The sequence below is a fragment of the Pelophylax lessonae genome (assembly GCF_965119305.1).
Source record: "Pelophylax lessonae genome assembly, chromosome: 11".
NCBI lineage: Eukaryota > Metazoa > Chordata > Amphibia > Anura > Ranidae > Pelophylax > Pelophylax lessonae.
In genome coordinates, this window is record NC_138778.1 from 166,450,459 (window position 1) to 166,464,151 (window position 13,693).

The 13,693-nt window shown below is 44.4% G+C and overlaps 1 protein-coding gene across 1 annotated transcript in view; it reads right to left on the reverse strand.

The window, feature by feature from the left end:
• Positions 1–13,693, reverse strand: part of P3H4 (prolyl 3-hydroxylase family member 4 (inactive)) — a 58,933-nt gene that overhangs the window by 27,647 nt on the left and 17,593 nt on the right. Inside the window, exons 3-5 of the mRNA XM_082273019.1 lie at positions 11,974–12,145; positions 8,608–8,736; positions 4,313–4,458 (exon numbers count right to left, since the gene is read on the reverse strand). Of these exons, the coding sequence (XP_082129145.1) occupies positions 4,313–4,458; positions 8,608–8,736; positions 11,974–12,145 (447 nt within the window). The remainder of the gene's footprint in view (positions 1–4,312; positions 4,459–8,607; positions 8,737–11,973; positions 12,146–13,693) is intronic.

Genomic DNA, 13,693 nt, shown 5'->3' on the forward strand with positions numbered 1-13,693 from the left:
TTACTTGTTTATGGTCACTGGTGTTGGTATTGGAGTGTGTCATTTTGCTTAATAAACTTATTTACATCTTTATCCATCTGGGTCCTGATTCCTTGGTGCAGCCAACTGATCTGATCACCCTTGCTGGATGCCTGCATGTGGTATCCCTGACAGACCGATGCGGCTCGGGAGTCGCTCGATCATTACCCGGGTGAGCGGGAGGGGACGTCCCCCCCCTCCCGCCGCTTTCCGTGGCTTTGCTCGGAGCTCCCGTCCCACCGGGAGCCCCGAGCACCCAGCCGGCACGTCCGCCGGCTGGATGGAGTCCCGATCAATGCCGGAAACGGCTTTGATCGGGTCTCCGATGACGTAACCCGGAGGCGGCGTCCATGACGTCACTTCCGGGTTATTATGCTGCAAAAGGCTGCAAATTTAAAAAACGGCTATATGCAAAAACGCAGTTTTTGCGGTGTTTTGCATACATGGAAGTGTAGTGGAGGGGTCTAGGGTCTTTTAGATCCTCGATCCCTCCATAAAGAGTACCTGTCACTACATATTGGTGTCACAAGGGATGTTTACATTGCTTGTGACAGCAATAAAAGTGATCAGATTTTTTATTTTTTTTTTTAAAAACCTGTAATAAAGTTAAAAAAAATTAATAATAAATAGGAAAAAAAAAAAATTTTAGCCGCCCCCGTCACCATTAGCTCGCGCACAAAAAAAAAACGTATACAGAAGTCGAGCCGCAAATGAAATCGCTGTTCAAACCACACATGTGAGGTATCGCCACGATTGCCAGAGTGTGGGCAATAATTGAAAAAAAAGAGCTACACTCTAACTCTAAACTGGTAACCGTTAAAAAAATTTTAAGCGTCGCCTATTGAGATCTCAATTGACCGTATCGTTTGTCGCCATGCCATGGGGGGGCGCAATTTTAAACTGTAACATGTTTACTCGGCGTGACATCATCTTTCACAATATACAAAAAAAATCGGCTAACTTTACTGTTTAGTATTTTTTAAATGCAGTGAAATGTGATTTTTCAAATTTTTTACAAAAAAATGGCGTTTTAAAGACCGCTGCGCAAATAACGCGTGACAAAAAATTTTGCAATGACCGCCATTTTATTCTCCAGAGTCTTTGCTAAAAAAATATATATAATGTTTGGGGGTTCTAAGTAGTTTTCGAGGAAAAAATACTGGTTTTAACTTGTAAACAAAAAGTGTCCGAAATAGGGCTGGGGCTTAAGTGGTTAAGGGACCAAAAGTAATGGGACAATTGGCTGCTCAGCTGTTCCATGGCCAGGTGTGTGTTATTCCCTCATTATCCCTTTTATAAGGAGCAGATAAAAGGTCCAGAGTTCATTTCAAGTGTGCTATTTGCATTTGGAATCTGTTTGCTGTCAACTCTCAATATGAGATCCAAAGAGCTGTCACTATCAGTGAAGCAAGCCATCATTAGGCTGAAAAAACAAAACAAACCCATCAGAGAGATAGCAAAAACATTAGGTGTGGCCAAATCAACTGTTTGGAACATTCTTAAAAAAAAAGAACGCACCGTTGAGCTCAGCAACACCAAAAGACCCGGAAGACCATGGAAAACAACTGTGGTGGATGACCGAATAATTATTTCCCTGGTAAAGAAAACACCATTCACAACAGTTGGCCAGATCAAGAACACTCTCCAGGAGGTAGGTGTATGTGTGTCAAAGTCAACAATCAAGAGAAGACTTCACCAGAGTGAATACAGAGGGATCACCACAAGATGTAAACCATTGGTGAGCCTCAGAAACAGGAAGGCCAGATTAGAGTTTGCCAAACATCATCTAAAAAGCCTTCACAGTTCTGGAACATCCTATGGACAGATGAGACCAAGATCAACTTGTACCAGAGTGATGGGAAGAGAAGAGTATGGAGAAGGAAAGGAACTGCTCATGATCCAAAGCATACCACCTCATCAGTGAAGCATGGTGGTGGTAGTGTCATGGGGTGGGCATGTATGGATGCCAATGGAACTGGTTCTCTTGTATTTATTGATGATGTGACTGCTGACAAAAGCAGCAGGATGAATTCTGAAGTGTTTCGGGCAATATTATCTGCTCATATTCAGCCAAATGCTTCAGAACTCATTGGACGGCGCTTCACAGTACAGATGGACAATGACCCGAAGCATACTGCGAAAGCAACCAAAGAGTTTTTTAAGGGAAAGAAGTGGAATGTTATGCAATGGCCAAGTCAATCACCTGACCTGAATCCGATTGAGCATGCATTTCACTTGCTGAAGACAAAACTGAAGGGAAAATGCCCCAAGACCAAGCAGGAACTGAAGACAGTTGCAGTAGAGGCCTGGCAGAGCATCACCAGGGATGAAACCCAGCGTCTGGTGATGTCTATGCGTTCCAGAATTGAGGCTGTAATTGACTGCAAATGATTTGCAACCAAGTATTAAAAAGTGAAAGTTTGATTTATGATTTTTAATCTGTCCCTTTTATCCCTTAAAAAGTAGGAGGCACATAAACAAACTCTTGTAATTCCTACACCGTTCACCTGATTTGGATGTAAATACCCTCAAATTAAAGCTGAAAGTCTGCAGGCAAAGCACATCTTGTTTGTTTCATTTCAAATCCACTGTGGTGGTGTATAGAGCCAAAAAGATTAGAACTGTGTCGATGTCCCAATATTTATGGACCTGACTGTACATACCTACGCACACAGTATCTCACAAAAGTGAGTACACCCCTCACATTTTTGTAAATATTTTATTATATCTTTTCATGTGACAACACTGAAGAAATGACACTTTGCTACAATGTAAAGTAGTGAGTGTACAGCTTGTATAACAGTGTAAATTTGCTGTCCCCTCAAAATAGCTCAACACACAGCCATTAATGTCTACACCGATGACAACAAAAGTCCGTACACTCCTAAGTGGAAATGTCCAAAATTGGGCCCAAAGTGTCAATATTTTGTGTGGCCACCATTATTTTACAGCACTGCTTTAACCCTCTTGGGCATGGAGTTCACCAGAGCTTCACAGGTTGCCACTGGAGTCCTCTTCTACTCCTCCATGACGACATCACAGAGCTGGTGGATGTTAGATACCTTGTGCTCCTCCGCCTTCCATTTGAGGATGCCCCTCAGATGCTTGATAGAGTTTAGGTCTGGAAACATGCTTGGCCAGTCCATCACCTTTACCCTCAGTGGTCGTCTTGGAGGTCTGTTTGGGGTCGTAATCATATTGCAATACTGCCCAGTGGCCCAGTCTCTGAAGGAAGGGGATCATGCTCTGCTTCAGTATGTCACAGTACATGTTGGCATTCATGGTTCCCTAAATGAACTGTAGCTCCCCAGTGCCGGCAGCACTCATGCAGTCCCAGGACATGGTTCCACTAATCCATGTCCTTAGTCTGCTTGTCTTCAGCAAACTGTTTGCGGGCTTTCTTGTGCATCATCTTTAAAAGAGACTTCCTTCTGAGACGACAGCCATGCAGACCAATTTGATGCAGTGTGCGGCGTATGGTCTGAGCACTGACAGGCTGACCTCCCACCCCTTCAACCTCTGCAGCAATGCTGGCAGCACTCATACGTCTATTTCCCCAAAGACTATCTCTGGATATGATGCTGAGCACGTGTACTCAACTACTTTGGTCGACCATGGCGAGGCCTGTTCTGAGTGGAACTTGTCCCGTTAAACCGCTGTATGGTCTTAGCCAACGTGCTGCAGCTCAGTTTCAGGGTCTTGGAAATCTTCTTATAGCCTTGGCCATCTTTATGTAGAGCAACAACTCTTTTTTTCAGATCCTCAGAGAGTTCTTTGCCATGAGGTGCCATGTTGAACTTCCAGTGATGAGTATGAGAGAGTGAGAGCGATAACACCAAATTTAACACACCTGCTCCCCATTCACACCTTGTAACACTAATGAGTCACTGGACACCAGGGAGGGAAAATGGCTATTTGGGCTCAATTTGGACATTTTCACTGAGGGTGTACTCACTTTTGTGAGATACTGTATATACACACACATGCACATGGGGGGGGGACAATATAATTGGGGAGCTAAGTTTCCTGCTTTGTAGTGCTGCACAATGGTTGTGCTTTACGGCACCCTCTCACAATCAAAGACTTTGGGAGTCCAGTTATAAAAAAACTTGGTGTACCAATGTCTCAGCATTTTGCACAGCCCTCACGAATAATCCCAGTAATGTGTCTAATATGTTTTTTCTATGATAAAATACCTTCATCCATAAAATACCGCATTATAACCACAGGAAAAATGAAAAAAAAAACACATTAAAAAATCCCACACATTTATGTTTATATAATTGAGGGTTACCTCTCTAGGATTGAAATCGGAGTCCTCGAGGTCCCACTTCTCCTTGTAGAACTTGTAATATGCCAGGTTTTGTTGCATAACTGTATCTGTAGGGTCAAACAGCATGTAGCTGGACACACACTGAACCGCGTTCTTCACGTCATTAACTGAAAAAAAAAAAAAAAATTGTGTGATCTTAAACATGAAATCAGCATTAAAGGGATAGGCTCTAAATTCAAGTTATTGTTAAATCTGGACATACGCAATTGAATTGGGTCAAATCTGTTTTTGAACATAGTGATAAGAAATTGATTTTGATTGGAAGGAGCAGGATGAAAAGCTAACTTGTCATATTTACACACTCTCCCGAAGGCTGCTTCTGCTGGGAGTGTGTGTAAACCCCCCCCCCCCCCCAGCTGGTGGGGATGTTTACATGGTGTGCCCGCGATGCTTTGCGCCCACAGCAAAGTTGACCTGACCTGTAGAGATTGGCGGATGGCAAGCCTGCCGAACGCTACACATTCAAATCAATGAGGAAACGCCACAAATGTTTGTCGGCAAAAATGGGGTTAAAACAGGTGGTGATGAGGCATCGCATTGCTTCTTTACTGCCTGTCAGGAGCCTCTGGAGCATGATCTAAACCTGGATTGGGCCTCAGAGGTAAGTGACATTTAGACGCATGTCTAAATCTACAGATTAAAAATAAATAAATAAACCATCCATACCTTTCTTCCTGAGGCCTTTGGTCCAGTAACGTCACAGGTCCTCTTTACCCTATTCTTCCTGGGCAGATCCCAAATACTACAGAGATCGGCACCCTTTAATAATGGGGAGTTGCTCTCTGAAGCCCCCCAGAGACGCAGCCCTATAGCTGTATCTTAGGAGCTGACATGATGCTTTGCCCATCTTTCAGCTATTACTGGTAACTGGGTTTGAAGGACGCAGTAAAATATATTGTATTAATATAGATCATTTTATGGAATTTTAATGGCGCTTCTTTCTTTGAAGTTGCTTTTTTACAACATGGGCAATCTCGATTGATAAATTAGATTGAGAGGGATATTTTGCAAGCATATTTACCATTACGGCTGATGCACATGGCCACTCACCATCCAGATCAGCGTAATTCTGTGGCGTGTAATTAAATCAATGACAGGCTGACACCATCTGGGGCTGTGTGCATGTATGAATATATATACAGTATCTCACAAAAGTGAGTACACCCCTTAGGCTCCATTCACACCTGAGCGTATTGTTTTCAGGCGTTTTTTTGGGCGTTTATTCAGGCATTTTTCAGGTGTTTTTTTCAGGCGTTTTTGGAGGCAGGCATTGACATCTAACAAAAACGCTGGTAATCAGCCCAAAAAGAAGCTCCTGTACTTTTTTCAGCTACATTCGTTTTGCTTCAGGGGATGTGAACAGGGGCCATTGAAATGAATGGGATTTTGATTGTTGGGCGTTTTGGATTTTCACAGATGAGCGTTTTATGAGCTGGAAAAACGCTCAGGTGTGAACAGGGCCTTACAGTTTTGTAAATATTTTATTATATCTTTTCATATGGGCCCTTTCACACGGGCGCTCCGTATGTCCGCAAATCATCCTATTTTTTTGCGGATGATTTGCGGACATAATGTAAGTCTATGGCATTGCGGATGTCAGCGGAATACCATCCGCTGACATCCGATTTTCCTCCTGTCAGTTCTGTTCCGTTTTTTGGAACAGAAAAAATCCTATTTTTGTTCCGTTCAAAAAACGGAAAGGAAGGAAAATCGGATGTCAGCGGTGTCATCCGCTGACATCCGCAATCCCCATAGACTTACATTAGGTCCGCATATCATCCGCAAACGGATGGGATGATATGCGGACCTACGGAGCGGATGACAGAAATGTCATCCGCTCCGTGAAAAAAAAAAAAAAAAAAGTCCCGCAGCGGCCCTTTCACACGGAAAGCCCATGTGAAAGAGCCCTATGACAACACTGAAGAAATTACACTTTGCTACAATGTAGTAGTACGTGTACAGATTGTATAACATTGTAAATTTGCTGTCCCCTCAAAATAACTCAACACACAGCCACATTAAAGAGGAAGTAAACCCTCTTCTGACACTTGTACCTATAGGTAAGCCTATAATAAGGCTTACCTATAGGTACTGTAAATATCTCCTAAACATGTACTGTTTAGGAGATATTTACCTTACATGCAGCCAGTGACGTCACTGGCGCATGCACTCTGAAGGAACGGCCGATCGTGCTGTTCCTTCAGAGCCCCGTGCCGTGACTGTCGGCTCCCGCGCGCGTGCGCGGGAGTGACGTCACCGCGGCTCCGGCCAATCAGATGGCCGGATGCCGCGATCCCGGAAGACGGGCGACTGGACATGTCGCCCGTCATAGAGGTAAGCGAGCGGCGTGGCGGGGGCTCGTTCTAAGGTAAGTATTTGATAATGAGCTAGTATGCGATGCATACTAGCTCATTATGACTTTCTCTTTCAGGATGGAAAGATGGAAATTTTGTTTCGGTTTACAACCTCTTTAATGTCTAAACCTCTGGCAACAAAAGTGAGTACACCCCTAAGTCATAATGTCCAAATTGTCAATAGTTTGTGTGGCCACCATTAATTTCCAGCACTGCCTTAACCCTCTTGGGCATGAAGTTCACCAGAGCTTCACAGGTTGCCACTGGAGTCCTCTTCCACTCCTCCATAACAACATCACGGAGCTGGTGGATGTTAGAGACCTTGCGACCTACTTCTTCCTCCGGTCCTCCTCCGACGATGTCTCCGGTGATTATGCCGACTCCGTTCTATGCAGCTTGTTATATAGCCATTATGGGCGTGGCCTCCCGGTGACATCACCCAGAGACCCCGCCCATTATGTCACCACAGGTGATAACATAAGGGGGCGGGGTCTCCGGGTGACGTCACCAGGAGGCCACACTCCTAATGGCTATATAACAAGCTGCATAGACCGGATCCGGCATAATCACCGGAGACATCGTCGGAGGAGGACCGGAGGAAGAAGAAGACCAGAGGGGAGAAGACCAGAGGAAGAAGACCGGAGGAAGAAGACCAGAGGGCAGAAGACCAAAGGAAGAAGACCAGAGGGGGAGAAGACCAGAGGGGAGAAGACCAGAGGGGAGAAGACCAGAGGGGAGAAGACCAGAGGAAGATTTTTAATAAAGGACTTCTCAAAACGTCTCCTGCCATTATTTACATACACTGCCTTTTATGGGGTGAATGGGTAGGGGTACAATGTACCCCATACCCATTCACATAGGGAGGGGGTCCAGGATCTGGGTGGCCCCCTTGTTACAGGGGACATCCAGATTCTGTTAAGCCCCCTGCCCGCAGACCCCTACAACCACCGCCCAGGGTTGTCGGGAAGAGCCCCTTGTCCTCATCAACATGGGGACAAGGTGCTTTGGGGTGGGGGGGTGCAGACCCACCCCCCCCCCATGTTGATGGCGTGTGGCCTGGTATGGTCCATAGGGCCGCTCGCTCATCCCCTCCCCTTTCCTGACCTGCCGGGCTGCATGCTCGGATAAGGGTCTGGTATGGATTTTGGGGGGGACCCCACGCCTTTTTTTTCGGCATGGGGCTCCCCTCAAAATCCATATCAGACCCAAAGGGCCTGGTTTGGAACCTGGAAGGGACCCCAACGCCGTTTTTTTCCCATTTTGGCGTGGAGTTCCCCCTCAAGATCCTCAGAGTGCAAGTCGCACCACAAGTTGGATCATTCTGAGCCGACTTCTGATGCGACTTCCATTCAAATCAATTGGCTGAAAGCCGTATCAAAGACGGCTCCTAGGCAACCAATGATTTTGAATGGAGGCAGAAAAACGCTGCTAAAAGCTAACGTGGCCAAACGTGCAATAAGACCAATGGAAAAAGCTACTAAAAGCACCCTTTTTGCTTTTTCCTGGCGTTAGAAGTGACTCTGCAGCTCATTTTTCTGACGCCGCGTGTGCATGGGGCCTAAATGTAGAGTATTTGAATGTTAGGCTGGCTGCTTCTGCATACCATAATCACCTTGGGTTGTGGTAGGGAAGATTAATTAGGAATTAAAGTGCCACCACTTAATATTCAAGTCCAAACACAACCTATTTGCAATAGTGAAATGTTTTTAAAGCCAACGCATTTCAGAGGTTGTAGCTCCCCCTCTGAAACACAGGTTGGCTTTGGAAATATTTTACCATTGGAAATAACTTGTATTTAGCCTTGAATATAACGGTGTGGCCCTTCAATTCCTAATTACTCATCTTCTATCCATGCCCAGTTTTAGCCTTTCTCACAGCGAACGGTCAGTCGTCATTACTTACGTTTGTAATAGGCAAACTGCAGATAGTGATACATGGTGGCCACAAACTTCTGAACCAAATATCCTCCAACATTGGGGGTCAGGTTAGGCTCACACTGCACTTTACATTCTAGGACATCAGTTAGATGATCTGAATGGAGGAGGACAAAAAAGAAAGACACACATTTTATAGTTCAGTAATGGTTAGAACGCCATCAAGCTTACCCACTGCACCAGTTTTAAGCAGTGGCTTGAATGTTATCATCTACTAATCTTTAGAAATTGATTTTTGCTGTATTAAATGGGGCTGTATGTCTAGAGTTCCTACTTTTTCCTTAATCATTGTGGCTTCACAGCTGTGATGCGTTAGGAGAAACAAGGCATAATGGGTACACCCAACATAAATAGCAGCGATGTGCATAGTTCAGTTATAGTTAGCGCCCCATCAAACTTATGCCCCGTACACACGCGTCGAAAATTGGCAGGGAATTTTCGGCCAACGTCCGATCGGCCGATTTTCGGCTTGTTAGTATGATGCTTCCGACAACCGACTCCGACTTTTCGGCTGAAAAAAATCTGGTGTGCATGCTATAAAATTTTTGTTGGTCGTCAACACAACGGCCGATTTTCGTGCAGTCAGTACAGATTTCGACAGGGAAAAATCTGATGAGCAAGTCTGGGCATGCTCAGAGAAGAAAAAACACAAAAAAAGCAAACAACACATGACATCACTTCTGAAGTAGATTTTTGTTGGCCGAGAAAATTTGTGTGCAGTCTAGGCACATTCCAACCAACAAAACACAACTCTGGACAAAAGACGGACGATCGGTCGGCCGATAATCGTTGCGTGTGTACAGGGCTTTACTCAATGAACCAGTTTTAAGTAGTAGCTTGGATGTTCATTTACTAATCTTTAGAAATTGCTTTTTGCTGTATTAAGTGGGTTATTATGTTTAAAATTGTTAGTTTCTCCTTGAAAATAGTGCTTCACAGCCGTGACGTGGGTGTCGAAACAAGACATAACAGCTACGCCCAATGTCAAGAGCAGTGATATGCATAGTTCAGTAATCGTAGCACCCCATCAAGCATACCCGCTGCACCAGTTTTAAGTAGTAGCTTGTATGTTATCATCTACTAAACTTTAGAAATTGTTTCTTAAAGTAGAACTTAATCTTTTGACATATTTTACATAGATGATGTATGTCCCACACTAACATGTGAGGCAGCTGGATGTGTGGTATGAACTGTTTGTAGCTGCTGTTCCAGATTCAAGGCCAAAACTTCCTGTCTCATACAGAGAACCCAGAAGAGTCTATCACAACGGCGCTCACTCATTCAGAGAAAGCAAAGTATTCTATCAAGGAATACAAAGCTTCTTCTGAGTGGCTGATTCAGAAAGGCGGGCTGATGATGTCACAACCTCTGACTTCATTGATAGAATACATTGCTCCCTCTGAATGGCTGAGCACCGCTGTGATAGACTCTATTGTGTTCTGGATATGAGACTGAAAGTCTCAGCTCGAACACAGTGCGGTATGCTGTATGTAGCCTCAGTTATGTAGCCGTGACATGGAAACAAAATACATTGGACGTACCTGGTATGCCTTCATACCAGGTACGTCCAATGTATTTTGGTAAAGGTTTTTAGGGCATACGTCTTACATCCTAGGCTATGATCCTAGTTCTGTTGGAGCTAGAAATGTAACAATAAGTAACTCCATTGGGGGAAAAGGGGTAAACATGTAATGGGAAGAGAGCAGAGATAAGCTGAAGAGCAGAGGAAGAGCCTCACATGTCAGAATGGACCACTGACAAGCTCATGACAAATACACATTAGCCAGACTGGACACACATACACTATATTACTAAAAGAATTGGGATGCCTGCCTTTACACACACATATTGGCAACCTAGTCTTAGGCCCCTTTCACACTTGTACGACCTGAAAGTCACACGACTTGAAGCAACGCCTGTGTAATCTTGAGGTCTGTGCACCTCAAGTCGCATCAAAGTCGGACCAAAGTCGTGCAGGGACGACTTTGAAGTCACACAGATATAAACTGCACTCATTGGAAATCATAGGGTACGACTTGTCATGCGAATTTGCAGTCCCAAGTCACAGGACGTGTCGCACAAGTGTGAAAGGGGCCTTAATCCGTAGGGTTCAATATCGAGTTGGCCCACCCTTTGAAGTTATAATAGCTTCAACTCTTCTGGGAAGGCTGTCCATGAGGTTTAGGAGTGTGTCTTTGGGAATGTTTGACCATTTTTCCAGAAGCACATTTGTGAGGTCAGGCACCAATGTTGGACGAAAAGACCTGGCTCGCTCTAATTCATCCCAAAGGTGTTCTATCGGGTTAAAATCAGGACTCTGTGTAGGCCAGTCATGATCCTCCACCCCAAACTCGCTCATCCATATCTTTATGGACCTTGCTTTGTGCACTTAAGAGTTCCCTTCACTGGAACTAAGGGACCAAGCTCAACTCCTGAAAAACCCCACACCATAATCCCCCCTCCACCAAAATGATTTGGACCACTGCACTACGCAAGGTCCATAAAGACATGGATGAGTGAGTTTGGGGTGGAAAAACTTGACTGACCTGCACAGAGTCCTGACCCAGGGCCATCTTACCGAATGGGCACACTGGACAGTCTCCCAGGGGCCCCACCTGCCCAGCGACCCAGCCCCAGCCATGCATTAGTCCCAATTCCCGTGTGCATCCCGGCGCCAAGCTTAGCAGGTGGTAAGCGCCCGTCGGCCCTGTGCTGCTGTCAGGCCACTTGGGCAGTGGAAGGTGAGCCCACAACTGCAGGAATGCCTGTCTGCCTCCACAGGAACAGACACACACAGGACAGTCGAGTCTGACTACCGTCCGTGTGTGTGTGTGTTCACCGGACCTAGCCGACGAACTTGAAAGCTGTCATTAGCCTGGCACTGCTGTACCAATAAATATAGCCTTATCGATACAGTAATTTGCATTTTTATTCTTGTGGGTGATTGTGTAGGCAGAGCCCCAGTACACTGCATTGCCCGAGGGCCTTTAATGCTCTTAAGATAGCACTGTCCTGACCTCAACCCAATAGAACACCAGTGGAAACTACAAGCCAGATCTTCTCATCCACATCAGTGCCTGACCTCACAAATGCACTTCTGGAAGAATGGTCAAACATTCCCATAGACACACTCCTAAACCTTGTGGACAGCCTTCCCAGAAGAGTTGAATCTGTTATAGCTGCAAAGGGTGGGCCAACTCAATATTGAACCCTACGGACTAAGACTGGGATGCCATTAAAGTTCATGTGGGTGTAAAGGCAGGCGTCCCAATACTTTTGGTAATATAGTGTACATTGAGCAGCAGTGATGTAAAAAACAAAAATGACACATTACCTGCAACGGCTGGGTAGAAGTCTTTGAACTCCTTAATTTCATACACCCCCTCGCAGCCTGTCAAGCAGTTATTGTATGCTTTGTAATACAGAGGCAAAGCCTGCTCCATCTCTTCTGTGCTGTGCCTGAAGTCTCCAGCGTTGTACGACTTTACCGCCTTCACAAATATGCTCTGCGGACAGTTACAATGTTTCATCAAGACAAATACAGGCTTGCTTAAAGTGTATGTCCACCCACATTTTATTAAATCTGTGTGTATATACAGTATATATATATATATATATATATATATATATATATATATATATACACACACTTGATGTACTGTATATATTTTTTATATTTTGCCTTCCCTGGTCCCCCCTTTCCCCCCTCATTGACCTGCTGATGACATTTTTAAATAAAACCTTTGCGTTTTTATTACATATCTTTATTTTAGTCTTGTATTGTAATTACGAGGTCTCTATATTATCTATGCACTGCAGGCAGAACCTGATTGGTGGTAGAGTCTGGTAAGGTGCTGTACATAGTAGTGATCGACTAGCTGATATATCGGAATCGGCCCCTGAGGTTACCGATATTGCCGATATTTCGGAAAGTGCTGTACCGGAGTGATGCCTGCAGCTAGAGGGATCAATTACAGCATGTTGTTGCCCTTCTATATCCACTTAAACGCCAGAAAATGTCATGACCAGGCTATTTTTTGCTTTTTGGCACTGCGTTACTTTAACTGACAATTGCGCGGTCATGCAACGCTGTAAATATATGAAATTTAGGTCATTCTTTTCCAACAAATAAAGATTTCTTTTGGTGGTAGTTGATCACCTCTGTGGTTTTTATTTTTTGCCCTATAAACAAAAATTTCGGAAAAAAAACACCAATATTTTTTACTTTCTGCTATAAAACATATCTAATAAGAAAATGTAAAAAATATAATTTCTTGTATTTTCATACGTTTAGGACAATATGTATTCTGCTACGTATTTTTTGCGCAAAAAAGGTATTCAAAATATGGGATACAGTATCTCACAAAAGTGAGTACACCCCTCACATTTTTGTAAATATTTTATTATATTTTTTCATGTGACAACACTGAAGAAATGACACTTTGCTACAATGTAAAGTAGTGAGTGTACAGCTTGTATAACAGTGTAAATTTGTTGTCCCCTCAAAATAACTCAACACACAGCCATTGATGTCTAAACCGCTGGCAACAAAAGTGAGTACACCCCTAAGTGAAAATGTCCAAATTGGGCCCAAAGTGTCAAAATTTTGTGTGGCCACCATTATTTCCAGGCACTGCCTTAACCCTCTTGGGCATGGAGTTCACCAGAGCTTTACAGGTTGGCACTGGAGTCCTCTTACACTCCTCCATGATGACATCACAGAGCTGGTGGATGTTAGAGACCTTGTGCTCCTCCACCTTCCGTTTGAGGATGCCCCACAGAGGCTCGATAGGGTTTAGGTCTGGACACATGCTTGGCCAGTCTATCACCTTTGGGCACCGGTCCTCAGGAAGGATGTGCTGGAAATGGAGAGAGTCCAGAGAAGGGCAACAAAAATAATTAGGGGAATGGAGGACATCAGCTATGAGGAAAGACTACAAGCATTGAACCTATTCTACTGGAGAAGAGATGCTTGAGAGGGGATATGATATCAATGTACAAATACTGTACTGGTGTCCATAGCATAAGGAACAAACTTTTCAGAGAAAGGGAAT